At 43.1% G+C, this 24,727-nt stretch overlaps 1 protein-coding gene across 5 annotated transcripts in view; it reads right to left on the reverse strand.

Annotated features, from left to right (window-relative positions):
* The window catches only part of adgrl1a (adhesion G protein-coupled receptor L1a), a 93,766-nt gene continuing 69,039 nt past the window's right edge, over positions 1 to 24,727 (reverse strand). For 2 of the 5 annotated variants that reach the window (XM_020610262.1, XM_020610264.1), the window contains 22 exons: positions 19,971 to 20,178; positions 19,506 to 19,770; positions 18,253 to 18,580; positions 16,790 to 17,074; positions 15,385 to 15,488; positions 14,230 to 14,415; positions 13,995 to 14,033; positions 11,831 to 12,011; positions 11,606 to 11,728; positions 10,507 to 10,715; positions 10,232 to 10,405; positions 9,465 to 9,674; positions 8,910 to 9,011; positions 8,662 to 8,780; positions 8,320 to 8,386; positions 8,047 to 8,138; positions 7,717 to 7,885; positions 7,358 to 7,513; positions 6,131 to 6,227; positions 3,430 to 3,552; positions 1,992 to 2,009; positions 1 to 1,832 (listed from right to left, as the gene is read on the reverse strand). In XM_020610262.1, the coding sequence (XP_020465918.1) occupies positions 922 to 1,832; positions 1,992 to 2,009; positions 3,430 to 3,552; positions 6,131 to 6,227; positions 7,358 to 7,513; positions 7,717 to 7,885; positions 8,047 to 8,138; positions 8,320 to 8,386; positions 8,662 to 8,780; positions 8,910 to 9,011; positions 9,465 to 9,674; positions 10,232 to 10,405; positions 10,507 to 10,715; positions 11,606 to 11,728; positions 11,831 to 12,011; positions 13,995 to 14,033; positions 14,230 to 14,415; positions 15,385 to 15,488; positions 16,790 to 17,074; positions 18,253 to 18,580; positions 19,506 to 19,770; positions 19,971 to 20,178 (4,166 nt within the window). In that variant the 3' untranslated portion in view covers positions 1 to 921. The other 3 variants (XM_020610263.1, XM_020610266.1, XM_020610265.1) reach the window with 2 other exon arrangements.

The following is a 24,727-nucleotide window of genomic DNA, read 5'->3' on the forward strand; positions in this document are numbered from 1 at the left end:
GGGGGGGGGAACTGTCCAATCTCGCAGCCCCCCTAAAGAATGCAGACCCAAAGTCAACAAATGAATACTCTCTTCAAAACAACAGCAAGGTCCTTTAATGTGTAAAATGCCTAAAGGAAACAACCAGAGAGAATGGTGGACAGGATGGACCAGTCTTTTCTGGACAGGTGGTGCAGTGCCTCCTCAGTCTCATCTCTGCCACTACTCCACTTCTGTGCAGAGCTGTCGATTCATAGCGAGAGATAATGAAGGCAACTACAATGAATCAACTCCCACTGCCTGCTTGGAACAAAAAGTGTGTGTTTGCCTTGTGAATGTTCTAGTTTCTGTTCTGGCTCAATAAAAGATATTTTTGGCAACAATGAAGAGCTTTCTGTGAGACGTTTTTTAGGTTATAATAGCATACTACGTTCCCTGTCTCCACAGCTAACTATCCCTATCAAATGAAGACTTGAAAAAGAACTATGGATAGTAAGAAAAGAAAACAAGATAAAATACAAAATGATATTCCCATCTCTGGAGGCAGATCTGAAGTGAAATTACATAAAAACTTTAACAAAGTTTTAAAGTTTTGAAATATCAGAAGGTAAAGGGGGTGGACCGGTACATTCAGAGTATTGGACTTGGCCTTAGGGTGCCAAAGGAGTTGTGGATGACTGGGGCTGGAGAGAACAGATGAATGTTCTGCAGAAAAACACCCATCATTTATCTCCATAAGACAGGTGAGGCTTGACCATAAAGGCTGGCTCTGCAGGGTCTGCCATGTCTCCCCCTGAAGGTCATTCTGTTTGCTCATTTCTTAGACAAATAAGAGTCAAAAGAAAGAAGGCAACCAAACAAGCAAAAAGTGGAGAGACGTGAGACTGAGGCAGGCTAGGAGGTGGCTCATATTAGTCCCCAACTTCCTCTCTCAGGCCCAAGTCACAGGCTGGTGACCAGCTGCATTTGCCCGTCTCCCTCAATGTGGGAAGGCTCCTGAGCCTGATGTCCCTCCCCACTTGGTCTCCGGGGTGAGGCCTGGTAGAAGGTCTGCATGGGAGCCCCGCGAGAGCCCAGGGCAGGCCTCCCAGAGCTGTAGTACAGCTCCTCAGGGGGCTGAGCTGAGCGAGGCACCACCTCCAGGGGCTCAGGACTGCTGTCAGGGTAGGGTGAGTCTCGCAGGTTGGTGACGCTGGTGTATAGGGAGTCACGAGCAGGGGAGTCTGGCGCTCTGCTGCCTCCCTGTCCGCCAGCACTCTGGCCACTGTGGCCGCTGTGGCCCAGGCTTTCGGTGAGGTCAGCCGTGTAGCTCTCTGACTCCTCTGGATCACTCTGGTAGAGGACTGACTGGGCACGTTGTAAAAGCAGGGGCTCCTCCAGAGCTTTATAAAGCAGCTCCACATCGTGTGGGGTGCGCTGCCGCCCCTCTGTCAGAAAGTCCTCGTCTTCATCTATGCTCATAGAGGGCTCTGGCCCAGCCCCCCCTGTCCCCGGACCAACCCCACCGTGAGGACGTCCCCTGGCAAGACTGCCACACACCCTGTCCCCCAAGTCACCTCCACCTCCACCAACACCACCTCTCAAGTTGTTGTGCACAAGCTCAGAGATGATCATTTTCTCAAAGGCTGCGGCATCAGAGAGGTTTCGTCGAATGCCTTCTCCTCCCAGGGCCTCTGAGCCACGGGGATTTAGGAGGGGTGAGGGACTGTCTCCGCCCCCTCCACCTAGGAAGTCACAGCTGCCCCCGCCTCCACCCCCAGGGCCACTGCGCAGGGAGTAGCTGTTGTTAAAGTTACCATTTAAGGGCAGGGTTTCCATCCCACAGGGGTCACGGGCCCTAGATAATGTGCTCTCTGGAGCCAAACACAAACAGAACAGAGACAGAAGACAGATGGTTCTGGCATTATTAAACATCAGTTTTAAATGACAGTAAGAGAAGAGAAACATATCAGTTAGTAAAATGTAAGCTATAGTATTTTAGAGTGATGTGAGCTGAGGTGAATGGCACTTACTTGGGTCACGGAAGGTTCCTGGGCACCCCAGAAAAAGTCATGTGGAGTGAATAAAATGAAATCCGCTAGTCAGTAAGTGTTCTTTAATGATGCAATATTAACTTGATGTATTCATTTTTAAGTCATTTCAGAAGGGAATCATTAACAGAATAAAAAATATCTGCCCTTTTTCTCATCTTTCTGTCTCTCTCTCACATTCAACCTCTCCAATCTTACCAAACAAACAAACTCCTGCACGATCACATTAAATATGATTTATGCATACTTAGTCCTGTTTTTTGACACCATATACCTCCAACATCTATATCTAAACCACAGAAAATGCTCTTGATATTTATATACTAGTGTCAGCAATACCTGGGTACATACATAATTCATACAAAACCTTGTACAATAGCAGTAATGTTTATTTTACAACCTCCCTTTAACACATCAAAGATGCTGTGCTCCCCTCCACATCACCATCACACAGCAAAGCACAAGTTGCAGTCACCCAAAAAGTGAGAAGTATGTTCATTTTTAAAATTTAATGTGTAGTAAGACGTTAATCAATGTTCTTCTTCAGTGGTGGTATGGGTAATTAGACATTCTAATAAAGTGCTTTCCCTGCTTCCTCTCCCACTCTCTTCTAAAAATGTCTTGGCTGCCAGGCCTGTGGCCATCAGACCTGATGTATTGTGAGGAGAGGCTTTAAAATATTTAACGGAAACACGGCCTTAAATTTCACTCCTCAGACACTAGAGCCGATACTTTGCGGGTGCACACACATCCAGTGAGCAGCCATACACGGTCAGAGTACTCCCTTACCAAGTAAATACTGGTACTGTAGTAGAGCAATTACCAGGACATTTCTTTAGCAGTTCAGCAGTTACAGGCATCCAAAGAGTGGAGTGGGAATGCAGCGATGCGTTCAAACAGCTATGAGGCTGTTTAAAGAGTCCCATTCGGAGACAGATGCAAACACAGACACCTGACCGACCCACATCTAGAGGGACTCTCCCTGGCCACTGAGCTGTCTGATCCCTTTCTACGGCCGTCAAGATTTAAGTCAACTACTTTTTTCTGCTTGAGAACAGAAAAACTGTCCTCAAGATTTCTGGCAGTCACAGCTGTAGCTAAACTTCTAATCAATTTGTGGCAGTTCTCATGACAATTTGAGATCTGACCAGATGGCTGGTTAGGCTGTAGGTACTGTTTGGCTCTGTTCTGCTCAGTCTAGTGAATCCATCTGACAGCTACATAGTCTGAAAAAAAAACCAACACAACAAAAACAGGCTCGCACAGACACACAAGTGAAAGCACTCGAATACAGCAGTGCGTGTGTGTGTACTGTGTCAAACTACTGACAGAGTAACAGACAAGCTGAATGCATACAGTATATACACACACGTCCTGACAGCACTGTCCACGCAGACTGGAGCATGTATGAGGGGCTAACCAGTAGAGTTGAAGACACCAGGTGAGGGCGGTGTGAAACTCTCAGCCAGCAAAGTGTTGTAAGGTGAGGTACCAGTGCGAGTCTGTAACACTGGGTTTGTCAATAGGTGATTGCCCATGGTGGCTGCAAGACACAGACATAAACAAATAATAAATAAAAAACATAAAAACCAACATAATCATAAACAGGTTCTTATCTTTGCCTCAAAACAAACACAAGCAGAAACACTGCACACAATAGGTGTAACATTCTGAAATTCACATTTCCAACACAGCAATAACATCTGGAATCATACAAATATTTACTGTTTATTCAGATGGGGTTATTTTTATTATGCTTATGCTTTGTGGAGTAATGCATTTCAGTGTTCTCGTCAGTGTTTATGCCTGCTGATTGTAACCTTTGAGTAAAAATACAATTGCAGGGGAAAGGTATTGTTCGGTGCATTGCCATTCGTTTCTTCCCTTTGGCTCCTGACAATGTAGTCAGATGGGGGAGAACAGTAATGCACGCCATTATGTAGTGTAGGGGTGCAGCCATTGAAACACAGTTAATTTCACAGTGAAATGTGAATGCCACTACAAGACAAATATAATTCAAAGAAATGGCACACTGTGAATGTTGTATAATGCCTATGTATGACTCCAGCCTGAGGCAACTCGAACAGAAATGGCATGAAATTAAAAATAGGACAGCATGACGGAGGGTAGGCAAAGTGCAACCTTCAGGTCTCAGGCCTACCGCTCATCACACAGCAAGGGAGCAGGGAATTCTAAAAAGTAAAATATAGACTCACACACAACCATTTATTTGTCATTTCCCCATCCCCTTACACTTTCCCTGGCCGTCCTTCTGGCATGCCAAGCGCCTCCCTCTGTTCTCTGGCTTGCTCTGCTGTGTCTTGACTCAACCACATTTCCTCAGTTCCTCATGCCAGTTTTTTTTTTTTTTCAAACACCACCAAATTAGTTGGGATTAGTGCTCTGTGTCTATCTCACAGGAATATCCTGTTGAAAATTAAAGGAGCCGGGAGAAAAATTGGGGCAATGGGAATCAAGGGAGGCTTCTGTGTGCGTATGTGTGTGCTGCACACTTTGTCTTCTGGACACATTACTATTGTCAGGAAGAGATTGTGGTTCATAAAAAAGTGAAGTGGAGTAATCAAAGAGATCCGCGATGCCAGTGATAACGACACAGCACCTCTCCTCCAGATTCGGCCTCTTTAATTACTCCTCTATGATAGGGCCTCTTTCTATATTTCTCTTTTCCTCTCCCTCCCTCCCTTCCTCCCTCGAGTGCTCGCCTCCGCCAACTGACAAACTTTTCTCAGAAGCACAGAAAATAAAGGCTTCACAGCACAGTTGTTTGTGTTTGACAGCACAACATGGAATAATCCACATTGTGTCTCCTCTAGGCCTGTTGATTGCTCTATCGTGACAAGAAGCTCTGGAAACCAACCTGTCCGCCCGCCCAACTACATACACACACACGCAGCCACACACACCCCTCATCCGTCCCCTCTTCCTCACCCCCTGCCTTGCTCCTGTCACTCTCCTCAATTAGAATAATTACCCCCTGTTCGCTCACACGCTAATCAGTTCATTAAAAACAAAATGGATGAAATTAGCATAGAGAGTGACGGCTGATTTAGCAACCGTCTCTGTGTCATCATCAACCCCCCCCACCAACTCCAGAACCTGAGCCAACCTTGATCATCTCAGTGTCACTGATGGCTGTGACGATGACACTATTGGTTGCTGAGGCTAAGACAATGACATCACACACACACGTTTTCACTTAAATATTTGCTAGTACCCTATTCACGCACTGTGTGGGAGTTCAGAGGTGGCTGCTGTATCACTGCATTCAGGGAGGACCCCTAGCAACTATCAACGCCTGAGAGCGCCACGTTCAAATAATAATACAATATTTTGCTAAATTAGTGGTTACAACACATGTAATTCTGTGACATATGGCCTGATACATTAAATTTCTAATAATCTATGTGGAAAATATACTCCTTTACAAAGCAGGTAGGAAAAATAACAACAAAAGGTGTGGTAACATTGCTGAAATTATGTTTTTTAAATTTAAAAAATGGAAATTACAAAATAAAATGAACAAGTAAGGCAAATACAGATTAGTCTTCAGTGCCAAACTTTTCAATGCAAATAACTACAGATCATTTCTGATGGTGATGCACAGTCAGAAAGAATTATTGATGTGATCGTAGATGCGGTCGAATGACTTCACTCCAGTACCGCCTAGTAATATTGATTTTAAACACTCAAAATTTTGAAATACACTTAAGCCTGATTAAGTACAGTGATGAGAGTTCACTGAGTTGGCACATATAGATTATGTTATTCAACTGATGCTATTGCTGTTGCAAACAGTGATTTTCTGCCTGGCCCACTAGCTGCAAAGCAATTTTAATCATTAGTTAACTTAAATACACCTGGCATGTGAACATACAGTATATTTCACCAGCCTGTACACTGTCATATAAACACATTTAGCACTGAATAACAAGGCTGTGCCTGGACTCTGACTAGTCAAAGCAGGATATGCTTTACTGTTTTGTTCAGTTATAAGTTTAAATGAGTATGTTATCATTTACACTGTGTCTGTATGCATTAATTAATTAAGCATGCACAACTTAATGAAGGGGAAGCAGGGCAATGATGGAAGGAGGCCTCACCACGGTTGAGTGTCGGGGTGCTGTTGATATCTCCCGCCATGAAAGAAGATTCTGTCTGCTTCCGAACTGTGTCATTCCACATCCTGCGAATCCGACTCTGGAAGAAGGAGCAGAGCGCAGTGAGTGGCAGCTAACAGACAACAAGTTAAATATAGAAACGCGGTGGGTAGACTTATAACTCAGTGGGGCTGCTGTAATCAAACCGAGGGGCTTGCTGTAATCTGCAAACAAGAATAGACAAACACGCCAGACAAAGAGAGTAAGGCATCGAGTAAAGAGCTACAGTATGTCATGTTATCATGAGGGGTGCTATCAAACTTGAGATGTAAGGCATGATTGCAGTAGCTGATAGAGTTATTATTTGAAAGTGTCTAATTACATTGTGGGAAAGCTTGTTTCTTGATCGTGAGAACTACTGTGACCGTCAATGTGTGCGTATGTGTCTGTGCCATTGCACATATACCAGCATATTCAGTATTTTCTTGGCTTATTTGGTCCCTGTGTCTTCTGTATATACGGCACATGGACGTCAAAGGACATATTTATTAATGTCTTATATACTATGATAAGCTCCAGTAATGGATATGGAAATCTATATTTTTCAGAGGTTACTGAGGTGAGATTTGTAACAATCTAATGAACACAGCAATTTCCATGATGTAATATACCTTTAATACTGCTCTGTCACCGAGAAAAAAAAAACACATTGCAACATTGGTGTTACATCTGTTTGTCACTGGCAAATGAAAATATCACGGCTGTGGGCTGAAAAGCAAGTTAAGTAAGTATGTTAGTAAAATCAAGTGCTTTGTAAAGTGAGTCATTGGTATTGATCAGTAATTAAACCCCCACAGAGACACTTACATAACAAACCTTTTAAACAAGAGAAAAAATAAAACAGCAGGGTGAGGAAAATTTCCAGTTTCCAAAACTATTTATTTTGTTTTGACAGTGTTTTTAAAAAAGCCAGATCACGGGAGTCTTTTGTTTCGAGAAAATTGATTTTTCAGTTCATTCCACTGAAACAAGGTGATTTCCTCTGAATACAAGTAAAATTACCTTGCACAGGCAGACCTACTTTTCATTTGTTCTAAGAAAAACACAATTTTAAAACTCAACAGTGGTCTGATTGATGTGTAAGGATGAGCAGGCAGGTGCACCTGCATCGTGTTTGTGCTGCTTTGTGTATGTCATTATTTTATCTGTGTGGGTCTGCCCTGCCTGCACCTGTCTGTGGGCCGCTGCGTGGCGTGCTTGGCTGCCACTGTAGTAGCGGTTGTTGGCACGCAGGCCCGAGTTCTTCAGGGAGCCGTGGGAGCTGGTGGTAGAGGTACGGCTGCAGCAGTAGGAGTGACGCAGACACTTACTGTATTCCTTATGGACCTGTAAGAGAAAAAAGAGACACCACAGCGGGAAGGTTTTACAGTTACTTGTAAACTCAATAACTTAATTTCTAGAGTCAATGTGGCTACGGCAAAATGTGCTTAATGCTGTCACTCTAATTATCAATCAAACACACACATCCATCCATTACATTTCATTCTTCCTCATAATCATATTCATAATATTTACTGTATTACTGTTACCTTCTTCTGCAGAGCGCAGTGGAAGATAAAGATGAACATGCCCTGGAAGGCGTTGAAGGTGGTGAAGAGGTAGGCCATGATTACCGTGTTCTCATTGATAAAGAGGAGGCCAAAGGCCCATGTGAGCCCTAGAAGGAACAGGAGAGCAACGGCCCCCAGAGCCCATGACCTGATGGAAGTGGACAAGAAAATGTTAACAAATTAAGACTTGATCCACTGAGAAACCAAATCAGTTTGGAATTCATTTGAGGTTGCATTTTGTTTACTTTTCTTGAAATAAAAAGCACTTATTTCAAGGAGTATGACTCTCATTTAATAATTTGAACACACTTAATGTTATCCAGGCGACTGGAGTCAGGTTTGAGTGCTGAAGAGTTGCGAATCATCTTGTGTAAAGTGACCATGAGGAAAATGAGGTTGAGCTAAGGGCAGAAGAGAGGAAGAATCACACACACGTGCAATGAACTTCTCAGTCCGCTCCAAACATATAAACTTTGCACTGTCAATAACCTCATAAAGTAAGTGTAGTGAAATACTTTTTGGTTGACTATGTGATATTAAAATAGAGAGCAAAATAATACTGTCTGACAATAAAGCTAATACCATAATAACAAATGAAACGGGTCCAATGAAGCTCCAGATGAAGTAGTTATCCACTCGCAGCCAGCATCTGGAGTGGCACAGAGGAGAAGAGAGAGTTACATGCAACTAAGCTCATGAATAAACACACACACACAGGCGGGCATGACACACTATTTCCCTGTCTCAGCGGATTATCTTATGAAGGCTAATCATCAGGCTTTGGCCAAGTGTGTTCAGAAAAGCCAGTCCATGGGGAGGTGCAAGAGCCATTCACACAGCACTGCATATTACATTTCCAGCTGGGGGAATAGCATAATCCTACTTCTCAATCTGCAGGTGCAAAAGGCCTGTCTTCACACGTACGCTTTCTTGGTCCCATAGCTCCTGTAGTCTATGGCTGCCGAGATGCCCACCACCAGTGCGGGGAAGCAGTAGCCACACAGATAGTAATACTTTTTGCTGGAGTACTCGCTCTCAAAGACCTACACGTACGCTTTCTTGGTCCCATAGCTCCTGTAGTCTATGGCTGCCGAGATGGCCACCACCAGTGCGGGGAAGCAGTAGCCACACACATAGTAATACTTTTTGCGGGAGTACTCGCTCTCAAAGACCTCCACCAGCATGAGATAGAGTTGCACACCCTCCAGACACATCCAGGAGAAGGCAGCCAAGAAGAAGAAATGCAGAAGGCCAGCAAAGATGGGACAGGCAATCTGAAGGTAGCAGCCAGGGAGACAGAAGAGATAAGATAAGAAGAGGAGGAATGAAAATATTAAATGATGAAGAAAAACTGTTTAGATCAAGGCATAAACAGTAACTGAGTGAAAAGAACAGAACAGAGTAACTATCGGGTGTAATTTTGGACATTCAAAAAGAAACAATAGAGAGCTGCCCCCTGGATGACTGGCTCTGTGCATATTATCGACTTGGAATTCATTACTCATTGCAATAAATGTTTTATAGAGTAACATAATAATGCACTCCCTCTGGTTTTACAGGAGGAGAAGTACTGTACTGCTGTGTTGTTTAAAAAAAGCTGTAAAAGTGAGTATTTATTTTCAAAGCAAAACAAACAAAACCCTAGTCTATGTCAATGGGAACAAGTTAAGGGCAGTGAAAACTTAACATCCTTGGAGGTTATCACACAAATGTGTATACAGACTCACATGGTATTCTGTCTTGTCAATGCCGATGAGGAAGAGGAGCTCTGCAATAAAAAGGTTGATGCAGAGGTTCTTGTGGATGGTGTTTCGGTCCGTCTGTAGGCCCCGCAGGAAGCAGAAAGTGGAGATGCAGATGGCTAGACACACGAGGGAGATGACAATCCCCACCCAGGTGATTACAAATAGTATCAGTTCATGCATACGCCCCTGATACTGAGGTCCAGGTAGAGTCAGGTAAATGGGGGGGGGGAGTGAAAGGGAATAGGGAAAAAGAGGGACATAGAAACACAGCAGCATCAGGCATACAGGGAGGGAAAATGACAAAAATGAAAGACAGCAGGATGTGAAGTGAGGAGTACAAAGACAGAGAAGAAACAATAGGGGAATAGATAGAAGAGGGGAGGTAAGAGAGAGAGAGCAAAATTGCTTTATTTAATATTTGTAAATATATGCAAGGAGCTAAAGTGTATAGACACGAGACAAGACATCCTGAATAAAAAACTACATGACATTCAAATTCATGTGAATGTCAGCTAGAAGTAGCAGGACATGAATTTGTAAGCATGTGCCTCCCCGAATGTCGACGTGAAAGAAAGAAAAGAGAAAATTCAAAACAAAAAGCCTGTCAGCCTTGAGAGGCTACATTAATGTGTGTGTGTGCAGGAGTGTGACTGAGAGTGAGTGAACGCTAATACTTGCTCGAATTAATGTCTGCATAAATTACCCAGGTTCCATTTTAACGCGCATCTTCCATGTCGTTGTTTACTTACATCGGGCTCACGGAGAGCCATGATCACCGCAAAGTTGGTGAGGTGGCTGCAGGAGCAGGTGGTGTGTGTGCTGTTGGTGTCCAGCAGCCTGCAGCCCTGTGATGACCACTGGCCTGTCATGGAGCGCTCAGAGTAGTTCCAGAAGGAGCAATTTGGAGTGTAATAATTCTCCAACTGCAGAAAAAGAAAAACAAAGAGAGGGCTGATGGAAAATGTCAGTGGGAGTTTCTGTGTCAGAAAATAAATTAAGCATGATAAGGACTGAATTAGACCACCTGCAGGTGTTTGAGTGTAAAGACCACTGGCTCAGTGAGAAACACTCTGCTTGACTCCTTGTTAATGGAGGCAGCGATTACATGGGAGTTGACCACCAGGCGCTTCTTATCGTGGCTTGGACCCTCCAATTCCATTTTCACTGTGGCATTCTCAGTGGACAGAAAAGATCCCAAATTTTTATAGAGAATGAACACCACTTTGACTTGTCCTGCACACAGAGGGAGAGAAACACAGAAGGATGAAAAAAGTAATAAAAAAGAAACAGCAAGAACAAGCGCAAAAATAAAAGGAAGCGAAAAACGGCAGAGTAATATTAAAAGGGAGACAGACAGATTGATAAAGGACTGAGGGGAAAAAAGAGCAAATACAGAAATGGGGTCATAATATGGTAATGGCAGCAAGGGTGACAGAGATTGAGAGTGGGGAGTGACGGGGAGAGAGAGAGGGAGACTGAGAGAGGGAGTTAGTGAAGGTTAGAATGATGGTAAGGACCGTTTCATTTTGACTGGTGGAAGAGAGCGAGATTTAATGTGGAGGGCAATGGAACATTCATCCCTCAAGCATTCACAGATCTCTTATTATTCCATATGAATATTTCATGTGCGTTTGTTTCAATCATTTTAATCTCAGTCCCTCTGCAGAGCCGAGCGGAGACAGAAAACAGGAAAGTGTAGGGGATGAGAGGCCATGGCGGGAGGAGGGGAATGATGGAGTAGGAGGGGGGTTGCGGGGTAGAAACAAGAGAGATGAGAGAGGGGGATAAGATGGCGGAGAGACGGAGCAAGGGAATAGAATGGAGGAGAGAGAAGAGAGGGAGTGTTGAGATTGCTCTGTCAAACTGGGGCCGATAGTAATCTACACGCCTCCCCAGCTATTCTATTAAGACTGCTGTTAAGAAACCATCAAGAAAAGAAATTGTCTCAGCGCTTTTTTTAATCTGATTAGCCTATTATTATGAACCAATAACTTAGTCAACTGCATGCAGATTGTTTTAAGCTTGCAGAAAATGCAAATGGATACATAAGCAAGAGGGCTGCACAAGACAGTGAAGTTTTTCAGTCATAGGGGTGAGAAGGGGGAGGGGTAAGAGTTGCTGACCATTTCGGCTGTATTGCTTTATTGTGGAGGCTGAAAGTTGGATGGTGCTGTCGCTGGCATAGTTCTGTGGGAAGGACAAGTCCTGCACATCCATCTCTGTGTTTAAAACGTGTACCTCGAGATCTGATGGTGAAAACAAATCATAAAAAGGAGAGGTGCAGTTCCCCAAACAGTGGTTTGTCCATGTGTCCACCCCAAGTACTACTGTTAATGTCATTTTCTTACCAATGCTGAGCGCCCGATCAGAAAAGCGGTTCCCATACATATTGTTGGCCAGGAGGAAAGCTCCTTTCTCCAGGATGTCCAGTAGCATGGTGGCAGTGTGGGCCTGCTCTGTGCTGTTCATGTCCTGCCATGACTCCAGAGCCTCAGGACGCAGTAAGTTGTCTACTGTCTGCACCACTGCCTGTCACATATGAAACGTGCACTACTACTGAGACCACTTTACAAAATGGTACACAAAGTCCTGAGTGGTTAACAAGGAACAAGTAACAAAACAAATCAGGAAATAGCTGAAAAATCATCTATTTCAGTCTTGTGCCATTTAAAAATTAATGGCAGAATGGTAAAATAATCATAAAGTAAAGATGCATCCCTAGCAACTATTTAGTATGATGCTTTTCTGCACATGATGGGATATAAAATAATATGTTCATAATAAGTTATTAGTTGTGTGCCATAAATCAGGAAGAGTCCATTAAAGCTACAGTATGTAACTTTTTCATATATTTCTGTTGTATAAATACTGTAGGTTTCAAAATGTATCTTAATGTGGAGAGGTGCTGTCAAAGCCTCCTGTGACCCAGACTCATTGAACAGCGCTGGCAGCGGGACAGGGATATCAGCTTCTAAAAGTTTTTGAACAGGACAGCCCTCTCTAACCAATCAGAGATTTTCAACTATTTCTACTTGATCAGTAAGTTTTGTTGCATTCTCATAATTTCATAATAGCAAATATCTGCAGAGCTGGGCAGAGCGTGGTGGAGCGTAGCAGATCGTAGTAGGGTCTACGGAGCAGGGGCGGAGCAGAGTGGGTTGGTTTGGAGCTCGTGCTACCTTAAGTTATATAATGCAGCTTTAAAGAGCAGATGCAGATTCACAGAACTCTAGTAACACTTGTCATTAACACGTTTCTAACAGTCTGTTCTTGGTTTGTAGAAAGTGCTATCAGCTATTAATTAGCTCTTCAGTAATTATCACTTAGCTCCTGATTTATTTATTGATTGTTCTATGGTAATTATTTATCTTGTAAAGTGTAACCTTATTAGCTGAGCACTTCAAAGTCCAAGGTCTATTCCACCATAATTTTCTAGAAACTCAGTACTCCTCTGCACTACATTTATTACTGTGCTATGTCAGACATATTATCATTCTATTTCACACTTACAATTCATTTAATGGCAATTTTGATGGTTGTATAAGCTATCCAATTTATTGGAGTAGCCTGCTTGATGAATCATGTAATTCTCTTGCTCAGGCCTTTCAAAATGAAGGATTGACTGCTGTGTGGACTAAAGAGCATTGCTGTTAACAAAATGAATTTAGCATCAGAACGCACTCTGTCTGCTACAGACGAGAAAGACGGAGGGTGTGTTTGGTTTATCCTCAGATCAGTGGGCTTCTGCTGAGCTACCTTGCTATGAGAGACAAAAATAAATAAATAATGGCCCAGTTACATGCCACACAGCAGCCTTTACATTCATCCAACAGAGATCAGAAGATGTGGTATCATATTACAGTATGCTGCAGATAGGTCAAGACGCACAAAAGACCGTGTGTGCTGTAGAGTGCCCCATTTCATCATTGCACAGAAGCATACACAATGCCTCTTCTTAATATCAGATTACTCATAACCAAACATATTGCACAAATATTGAAAAGGCACAGACGGGTGTAGTAGCACAAACTGTTGCCTTTCATGCTATTGTCAAATTACATTTTCTCTGAGCCACAGATATTGTAATTTATTGTGTAATACAGTGAGGCCAAGGCCAATATTATAGAGTTCAGCTCTATCACAAGCTAAGATTATGTCATAAACAGGGGACTTCCACATTAGCTGAACCCACATTTCAACCATATCTACACCACGAAAAACCACAAATCAGCTTTTCACTGCTGTGGAAAAAACCACATCAACATTTAAATACTGCACATGCTGTCTGCCTTGAATTATACCAAAACTTACTCACACTGCCCTTCAGCTTAAACCAGAAATTCTATAAGTCATGATTCCAAAGCCAATATAAATCATAATACAGAACACTGTGCCGGTGGAATTTCATCCACATACCTAGTCTAGGGATTTATCCTAACTCCGTTATTCTAAGTCTCAAAGCAGTCCTGTTCTACAGGCATGTAAAGCAGACAGATAAAAGAGAGAAGCTACCTGGATGTAGGCCCGACAGGTCCGCTCTCGCTTTTGGAGCTGGAAGGGAGAAAACAAAGCCTGGAATTAAACAGCTGAACAAAAAAACTGTAAATTAAAAACTCACTGGTCCTTGCAATTACACTAGGGGGGTAAACTTGCATTCAACTCAGCATTCCTTTCTAATGCATGAATTAAATATACTGTAGCATGGGCATGTATATACTTGTGTGTGTGCGTTTACATTTTCTTCTACCTTGTTATAGTTTCGTGTAGCCGACTCCTTGTTTCCAGGCCTCAGGGCCTGAAGTTGGGCGTCCAGTATGTCCAGCAGTTGCTCAATTAGTCGCACAGATGAGCTGACATCTCCAGCCTGGATCCGACCCCGCGTGTGGTTCACCAGTTCACCAGCTATGTTGGCAGCATTCTCACCACTCTTTATCTGGACATGAGCATGCAAAAATGCACACGTGTTTACCTACAGTCATAGTATAGGATGATAAAACAGATCTGCTTTTATTAGTTCAGCCATATTCAAAATGGTTGGAAAACTGAAACTGTTAATTGTTTTCATGCACACTGAGAGTACACAAATGTTGAGTGTTAGCTTGAATACTAAAAAAAACTCAATTTGCATATTGTTTGTTCTGTAATCAGATTTCCCCAGACTCTCTCTGAAAAGGATCTTTATTATTGGCTCCTCTCACATCACTGTAAACAAAGATGGACCTTGTTGAACAAATTGTGAAGAGTTTTATTCTTTCTAGGACTGTTTCACATGCAAATCACAACCTTAGCAACCACTTTGTAATTGCAATTGATTGGTTGCCAAAAGGAGAAGGTATAATGGGTTTTTCTAAAAATGGTACTTTTCAACATGATGCCACTTAAGCTTAACAGCACATGCACACACTTAAAGAAAGCTGGTCAAGGGTATGCATGACTGAATAAAAGTTTTCACCTGCAGAAATGTAGCCACATCAACCAGTCAACACTTCACTTTTTTTTCATTTTCTGAAATCCGATCACGGTTTGGTCATTTAAATGGCAGTCACCTAAGTTAGAATCACTGTGCAGTATTTAAAGATAGAGAGATAGTGCATTATATGAGACTAAGATGGAGAAACTGTGGCAGGGTGCTTGGCAAGCTTTGAAGCCCTACACCTAGATTTTTTCCCCTTGAAATTCATCCTAGTTGTAATTAAAGTATATTAGCAAAAAAGACAGGTAATTAAGTATTAGGATCAGATGCCTTGTAATGAAGGGACAGTTGAAATGAGTCTGTATTTTAATCAGGCCACCCTTGGAGATATGTTAATGTGTGTGCGGAGGAGGACAGGGACGCTGGTCGGGGCAGTGGGCAGAGGAAGGGGACAGACCCATGGCCAAGAGGTACAGCTCCTGGTCTCACCTTCTGGGCCACCTGGTTGACCCAAGGGGAGGTGCAGTTACTCAGGTCAGGACCCCGCGGGTTCCATATGACCTGCTCTGCCAAGCACTGGAACGAAGCGATGCCTAGAGATGAGGATAGGGAGAAGAAACAGAGGAGGGGGAATAATGGAGAGATAATAAGCGTTAGGTGTCTGCAATTAAAGGGGAAAGTGTGGAGGAGAGGGCTGAGTGCAAGAAAGTGAGTTTTTTTACGCACAAAAAATAAAATGAAATGAATTTAAAAAATGCAAGACTTAAAGTGTTTGAAGATAAGAGGGAAGCTAGAATAACAAGTCTGACAGAAGTGGAAAAGGTTAAATAATGGAGTGAAGGCCGATGAGAAAGTAGGGGAACAGAAGGAGAAGAAGAAGACAGGAGGGGTGGAATAGGCTTTCATCCCACAGAAGGAATGGTTTAAAAAGAACATATGCAGACACACCACTTAAGGTTTACTCTGCGCACAAAGACACCCACCAAAAGCATCAGGCAGGATCACTCACTGTCAAATAAAACATCCAGAGTGAAGCACCTTCCACCAACTCTCATTTCCATCAAGGTTTATCTGTTTTGTTATGAGGGTTCGGAGAAAAGACATCCCATAGGAATAAAAGCAGTGAAGGGTCTATCTGCCACTGCTAACACAAATAACCAACATCAAGTCACAAAATCAAGGCAGAGAAAGGAGGAGAAGAGAGACCACAGAGAGACAGAAGCAGAAAGGGCGTGCAGAGACAACAGAGACAATCCAGCAACGTTTCACAGGATCAGAGCAGATGTGGGGCTGCATTTCATACCCCCCTTTCCTCTCTCCTGACTTTTTCTCTTCTCTCCCACTTCTCTTCACTCTATTCCATCCACAATATATTGGGTTTTAGACATCTGCCAAGATGCAGCAATTAAGCCAGCTGCTAATTTAATGTTCCAGTCATTCTCACAAATAGAACATACAACGCAGCAAAAGACATTGGAGAGCAATGTCTTTTTTCTGTGACTAAAAAGAGCTTTTTGATGGCTGAATGTTTAGAGGTATAGAAGCTAGCTTGAAGGGAAGAGATGTCTGTCTTGTCTAGCCTTTCTTTTCATTATTCACCACTTTCAATCAGCTCTGGTTCTGTGGGAGATGAGTCTTTCATTTGTGGAGGACAGGCTTTCATCTGCGAGTCCTCTGGGACTGTGCCTGCTGGTGGGACCAATGCAAGGACAGAAGAAGACAACAGCGGAAAAACAAGTGTGAGAGCACAACATGCTAATCACACGGGCATAAACACAGAGAAGTACTACACGCACAAACACCCACATGCATAGGGGACATGCAGTTTGAGTACACTGAATCATATGTTTGTTTCATGAAGTGGAAAAAAGTACTAGCATGCACATGTCCTCACCTAGAGATCCTTTGGGACATGGGCGGTCTACTGTTTCTCCTCTCTGTGTGGTGGGCCACTGGACACCTCGGACTAGCTTGGCCTCACAAACATGGAGCTCAGGAGGGCGTGGCGGCTGACGGGTGACAGGCACAGTGGCTGTAATTGGTCGAAGATCAGGGTGCTTGTTGATGGAACCAATTGGTCGTGAAGTGGAGGGAAGAGGACGGGCAGTAGAGGGGCTGGCACTGGAGGTGAATGCCCTGGCTGGAAGAGTGGTGGTCACTTGAGTGGTGGTCAGGGGGCCTGAGGTAACCCCAGAATAACACAGAGAGAAGAGAAGACAGAGTCAGAGGCTACGAGTGACGCAAAGAGAGACATTTAGAGAGCCAGTCATCCATGTCATGGTATATCCGTAAGTGCAACAGATGCTTTTGGTGCTAAGCTTCTTAGGTTCTTCAGAACCACAACCTTTTGCATTAGAGGTGAAATGTCTTCAAGAACCTTAAGCAAGTCCAGTTGTCACCTACAGCATTTTTGGAGACATTTAGAGAGTTATAAAGAGATGTAAGGGTTATTTTAGAGAGAAGAAAGATCCCACAGCAAAAGCCAAAAAAAGGAGAAAGAAAGGGAGGAACACATGCATGTGCAAGTAAGATCTCTTTCAGAAGCTGAGTTCAAAAGTTAGCCCAACAATAATTGGTGACAAATCCTTTTTGAGCCGCTCAAAGCCTGCACTTCAGAAAGAGGAGGAAAAGCAGGGGAGGAGATGGAGAGAGCATCATCACAAGTCAGGGAGAAGTAAATAATTGATCAAATGTATCAGAGAAGTCACCATCACTAACAACCCAAACTAGTGGGAAGATAAAAGGAACACATCACAACTACAAACTCCTAACTGATCAAATGCAGTCACAACTCTGTGACACGTGCCCATCTATCTGGGCCAAAAATGAGCATTATACTGCACAGAAAGCTCATTAATATGTCTCCTACCGTATATACAGTACATTTCAACTTCCCTCTAACATCGATGTACTAAAAAAAATGCAATGTGGCGTTCTCATCCCCCCTTATCAATTTGGAGTGACTTTTTCATTATCCATGACAAAGAGAGGTTGATATGAAGCACTTTAGCAATCATACCTGAGAAGCTGCCCTTTACGATAACTTTGGCTGGTAATTGTTGGAAATACAATGATTTGGTATTTGAGGCATCAAAATGTCAGATAAGAAACCATCACAAACACTTTCTCCTTGGGATGTTTGAATCACGCTGGATTTACTCAAACAATCAATTTATTAGACCAAACACATGCATACGTTCATATTTTATAGATATGAAATAATCCTAAAAGAAATTCACTCATTGCATGAACATCAGATTTCTTTTGTACAGAAATATTCTATTCAAAATACACAATATGTGCTACAAAGAAACACTTTTTGTGTGTATCGGTGCTTTCAGTAGGCTCACTCCTTACCCATAGTGGGGTCTGGTGGGCCGAACTCCAGCGGGTACCGCAGCACATTGTAGTTGTTCCAGACATAAAGCTGGTTGTCTCGAGGGTTGTAGTCCACAGAGGAAATATACTGGTATGGGTTGGGGAAAGGGATGTTGACAGGCTCCTCACGGGCACGGTTAGTATTATAGGCATACAGGACCAGGTCGCCGCCTGCTTCGCTGTCATCATCCTGGTAGACTGAACGCACTGCGTAAAGCACACCGCATGCCATGAAGGCGTTGGATGCCATTCTCTTGTCAAAGCTGGTCTCCCATGTGCCTTCAAAGCGCAGGGTGTAAGGGTTTACCTATGGGCAAAAAGGAGATGCTTAATTCAGTCAAGGCTTAATACATAAATGATCATAGTGGGAAGCTTGAAGAGAGGTTTCGCATTTGGAGGAGTTCTACTATATTCAATATATTCAGTCAATTTTCTTCAGGACTAAAAGACCAAGTACTGTATGTTGCACACTTCGTTTATGCTGATTGGTAAGTTTAAGCTATCTTACAGAAGTTCAGTTAGATGAGGTCTATAGTGAAGTAGCAGCTCAGAAGTTGGAAATATATCACTTGATGACAAAAAACTAAAGTGAATGTCAGGATTGATAAAATTACCTGTCTCTAACTGTATTATTCAAAAATAAATGACTTGTTTCCCATCCTCCTCATGTTTAAATGAGCCTGCAGCCGTACAAATAGTACTTCTCAACAATAATGCAAGGATTTATGAGCACTTGTAAAAATGTTTAAAAAGCATTTACACTCTCAGCTTTGGAGAAGATAATTTCTGCTTCTGTTAACTATACCTTCAAACTGCACAGCAAGGCACAATGGAGACCTCCAAGTGTAGGAAAAAAAATATAACTCTCCAGAAAAGAAACAATTCCTTAATGATGAAAGTGATCACTAGTTTGTTTATTACTCTGTTGCAACATTATTCTACACACTCATACTGTAGCTTATGCAAGGCTTGGTACATTAGATGGATAGGTTAGCTTACGCAGTTTGAAGAACAATTTCCTGGTAAGTTCAAAAATAGTGAAAACAAATGCAACCTGTCTCTGAACAGCAATTTAAACTGTGTTTATGTGGGAACTTGCTGCCTGATTACAGCTTTCTTTGTTAAGAAACAAAGAACCAGCTGGTATGAAAATATGCCTGACTAGTCAGATGAGGTTTTGACATAAGCCACTCCTGCAATTATAATCCACATCTCATTCACTTCTCTCCCACCTGGCTGACCACCAGTCGTCCGTTGTTGGCCTCAGTGGCGTAGATCACCCAGAGACCATTCTCATCCACAGCGAGGTCGATGTCTGACTTCCCTCCCCAGCGGTATGGTGATGTGTCATGGTAGTTGGCGTTTGTGATAATGGCCTCACCGCTCTTGATGCGTGTCCGTAGGTCATACTTAACTATGTTTCGCGTGCGCTCTTTGTTGTAAAATACTGCGCCGTCATACACCACAAACCCTGTGCCATCAACTCTGTTGGGCAGCCTGTTGAGGAAAAAATCACATGAACATGTTAGTTAATTTACCCTACATGACACATTTCTACAACATGGCCTCATGGTGAGCAAGCTGACACCTCAGTGGGACCATTCTGTTATCACATCCTTATCCACATCAAAAGCCAATAAAATCAATACAGCAACTGATGCTATTTGATCATCTAGGACGGTGGGAGGTGCCCTCACTTGTAGGTGGTGGTGGCTCGGTTCTGTTTGAAGTCTTCCCAGGAGGCGTACTCATACAACATGTCGGTACGGTAGGGGGTCCAGGGCATGACGTACAGACGATCCCCAGACTGCAGTGGGTCCTTACACCACGCCCCTGCCTGGTGCTCTGCCTCCTGCAGAGAACTGGCCGCCTGCACCCTCAGCAGCGTTCCCGGACACACAAATACTGGAGCAGAAGAGGGGTGTTGGAGCACAGAGGAGAAGAGGGAAAAGGAGAGAAGAGAATGAAAACAAAGCATTGTAAAAATGAAAGATATCATGGAAATGCCAGGGGAGGGAGAGAGGAAATGGGAAAAGGCCAAAGACCATGGAAGACCATGTGAGAAGATAAAAGTAGGTTGAGAATTGAAAAGGGGACAAAGAGTAGGAGAAGAATGGGAGAGAAGGGAGGAGAGGGGAGTGAGGTGAGGTACATAATCAGATTTAAAATGGAGGAACATATAAAAGCTCATTTGTAGAACATGAGTATTGTGGCTGCAAAAGCATCTGGTTATGATAAATGGGAGATTTCTGGCTGCCGCCGTGGCTTAGATGTAGTATCTAATCTAATTTATCTTGGCCTACTTTTTATTTGATTGTGCATTTTTATTTCAAAGTCCCCTGCTTCTCCGCTCTGCTACAGAGTGGTAAAACAGTAACTGTGGGCCTTGTTTTATTAGGACTTAAATTTGGCTCTCAGTCAAGAGTAATGTCTCAAAAAAAAAGCATCCTGGGGTAAAGATGTGAGGTTGGCCAGGCCTCCCAGTCCACCTCAACTCACAAACACAGACACAAACAACAGTCCCTATTCATAACAGATATAGATAGACATGGACAGAAGTACATGGGGACGCTCACACACAAACACACACAAAGAGGATTTCTTTCAGGAAGGTGGAGATCATCCACTGGGAACTGGTGTAAATTGGTTGGCTGGTGCATTGTGTTCCTGCCTGACAGAGACAGTGCCCTGGGACTACTGGGTATGTCAGGTGATCTATGAATAAAGATGCTGGCATCTTCGCCATTCTGACATCACAGGATGACCAGCGTCAGAAAGTGAGTGAGTGAGTGAGTGAGAGAGAGTTGGAAGCACTAAAGAATACTATAGAATGTCTCCTCTTCCAGCTTATTTATACGGCTCTCTGGCTTTGGGTTGCACCAGAACCGGACACCTACTGGTCACCTTATGATTGAACACATCTGAACTAATTGGGCACTGCAGGGGCATTTGGACACAGACAACATACAGCACACACCAATGCACTTAACAGACACAGTCACATACATTCCATCCTAATAAACACGAGAATAATACATAACATGCTGCTCACACCAGTGCATACATACTTGTACACTGTCACACTGTGACTGTTAGAGTGATGGATCAGTCTGGGCTTGAAGTGTCTTGAATATTGCATGGAGTCTGGTACAGAAGGAGAATCAAGCCTTTGGAAATCCAGATTTCTCGTTTTGCTTTTTGTCCTGCTGTTGTTGATAGTGGGTGGTGATCTGTGGTGCTGGGCCACTTAGGATTTATCCTGTTCTGTCTGAGATGGTCCAACAGGGACAGAGACTGGCAGCCAAATAGGAATCTAATCAAGCTCAGGCATAAACAAACACTCTGAATGCAGACTTTTCACAGGGAGGAGGCTTGTCATGCTCCACTGTTGAACCAAAATGCTTGCTAAAAGCAGGAGGCGCCTAAGGTGTTTGCTTTCCAAATATGAACGCTGGTTACTAAAATATGCAAAATAATGTTTAGAGCAATGGCTAAAACCAACACTTACAGATGGCTAAACAATGCATTTCTTCACTAATATCTTGCTAGCTCTTCCTCACACCACTATCAAATGGCATCTTTACAAATCCAAACACAGCATGAGTACACTGCAAATAAACAGAAATTGTTATTTCAAATCAAGGACATCAAGGATGAGGTATTACTGGAGAAAACTATGAAAACTATGGAGTGGAAAAAACAACCAATGAAAGTAGGACACTGCCTCTGAAGTACAGTGCTACTGTAGATAGAGAAATAAACAGCATGTGGAAAGCAGCGCAGTGGTTCTACATGTAGGTGACCCATAAACAAAGCCAAGAACACTCTGCCTCAAGGTGGAATAAAGGACAAAGAACCACATATATGCGAGCCTGTTCTCTATAGTCACAAAAAGGATGAACTACTAGAAAAGTATTAATATGCATGGTAGCATCCACCTCATCTGCTGCCATAACATACTGAAATTGATATGCATTGCTCTAAAAAAGAAGGCAGACTAAAGCTTCTATGGGACAATTTGCCCTGTGGTCACTTATCCAAAAAAAAAAGACATCCATCTTATACACAAAATATTAACAAAAATGTAAATGAACAACAAGATTTAAAGAGGCCAAATCAGAACTAGGATTCCCATGGCTGACATACAGCTCAGTAGCTGTAGCTTCCATGTTTGCTGGACATATGGCTGATGAAAGTGGCTGGAAAAACCAGATGCACTCTGTTGAGCTCTTTGTATGCAGATACAGTATAAACATAGTGGTACAAGAGTCACCTCAATTTGCTGGTGTTGTCTTTATCAGCTTGTACTAGTGTGGCCCATCGATCTAATTAAAATACAGCAGCTTAACAGAACTGAGCATAACCTAACCATTGTAAATGTGCTAGTTTTGTGTTTTTATATAATACTGTTCACGTTATATTACCAGAAACTCTGGCTACCAGCCTTAACTGTGCTTTAAGGATTTAAGCTCCCGTTAGACACGCAGCATAGATGTCATAACTGCCGCCACTAAATTAAAGCTCCTGATAGAACAATAATAAAAGTTTAGGACTGGATCTAGAGCTTTGGAGGCTGATGTATTGTATGTCACTTATGATACAGTTCTGGTTTTCTGCACTACAATTTACCCTCAATAGGCACACAGTGCCTAAAATAAAATAAAATAAAATACTATTCATTATTGCACCTAACTTTCCAGCCGTGCCTTAAATTGGAGGCAGTCTGTACTCCACCGGGCTCATCATCACAATTACAGTGCAGCATAGATTGTCATTCTCTGACTTCCTTTGTCGTATTACTTTCACTTCTCTCTTCTCCTGTACAAACCCTGCCAGTTACTCATCAGCAATCTCAGTTTATTCTGATAAAGCGGTTGTTTGGTGGGCCCAGTATCAAGGGGCTCATCAATAGGCTGTACACACTGGCCACATGCATACACACACACACACACATTCACATAGTGACAGGCCAAACAGAAACAGTGGCCACACTCCACACCCCGCAAGCCCTGCCTAGGGGGCTTCGTTAGCTCTGACCTGTGCTCCCCACCCCTCCAAACTGCCCCTTCCTGTTTACCAGCTCTCTCTGCTTCTCCTTTGCTCTGCCTTTGTCTCTCTCCCTCTAACTGTGAAGGATGAAAGTAGCAGCGGGAAGCCAGAACAGCCAAACTCTTGCAGTACAGTCAGTAGAGTCTTTAGTACAAGAGGCTATTATGGACATAGTATGAATGAGGTATTAGGCATGAGACATTAAGCATTAGGCATAAGTCTTGAGATTAGGTATTATCCTAGTCTGGCTAGAGCAGGTTAGCTGTAGTATGAGCCATCTGGGATTACAGTATGTGAGATAGATTAATAGTTTAATTCCTGTTTGGGTGGGGATGGAAATCATGTAGTCATGATCATCCCAGTGAAGTCGCCTGGGAGTGCAGACACAACACTTCTTTACACTCCAAACTGGCCAGATGGCTAATGAAACTTACCTTATCAGGGATTAAAACCCAGGCTGTAGCTATCATACTTTAGCACACCAATTACCGCTTCACATACAGGGAAATACTGCTGTAGTAATTGACTGTTTATCTCCATAAACCTTTTCTCCAGAACAGGTCAGCTGTTACTTGTCAATATGAGGCTGCAGTATAAAATAATGAAAGCACTAAAACTTTCCTGAAAATGACAGCAAACATCTCCCATTAGTGTCTAGCTGCAATTTGTGATCGACTGGTAATGCAATTAAAAGTAAGCCCTGACAGCTTTAGGCTAATTTTAGACTTTTCATTTTGGTTGTCATCTACAAGCCATGGTGTCTGTGCGTTTGCTGCGACAGCGTCACAATGAATGTTAAAATATGACTTTGATTATCTAAACACCCCCTGCCAATGGCTGGCAGCTGCTTCTAAAATGGCATCCTTGTGTTTTTTTTTTTGTTTGTCTCCTGGCCCAGGCCTCTACCTGGCCCACAGTCATGGCCTGCTCACAGGACTAACTGCTGAGAGGATGCTGCTCTAATTGAATCCCACAACCTGTCACTGGCAGGTGCCACACACAGACAGCAGGGGGCAGAATGGAGCATGGCATGGTACCCCATGTCCCTGCAGGACAGGTAATGTGCTTCAAGGTTTAGCTCGTGTGTGTGTGTGTGTGCGTGTGTGTGTGTGTGTGTGTGTGTGTGTGTGTGTGTGTGTGTGCAGTGAGCCCCTGATGATATGCTGATGTGCATTCATCAGCCCATTAGTATGGAGAGGAGTGTCTTACTGTATATGCGCAATATTGCAAAAATCAGGAGCATCCTGTCTCAAAGTGATGCTGAAAAACAGGTCCATGCATTTGTTACTTCCAAGCTGGACTACTGTAACTCTTTACTATCAGGATGTCCCAATAATTCCATAAAAAGCCTCCAGTTAATCCAAAATGCTGCAGCCAGAGTACTGACAGGAACTAGCAAGAGAGA

The sequence above is a fragment of the Monopterus albus genome, unplaced genomic scaffold (assembly GCF_001952655.1).
Source record: "Monopterus albus unplaced genomic scaffold, M_albus_1.0 scaffold105.1, whole genome shotgun sequence".
Lineage (NCBI taxonomy): Eukaryota > Metazoa > Chordata > Actinopteri > Synbranchiformes > Synbranchidae > Monopterus > Monopterus albus.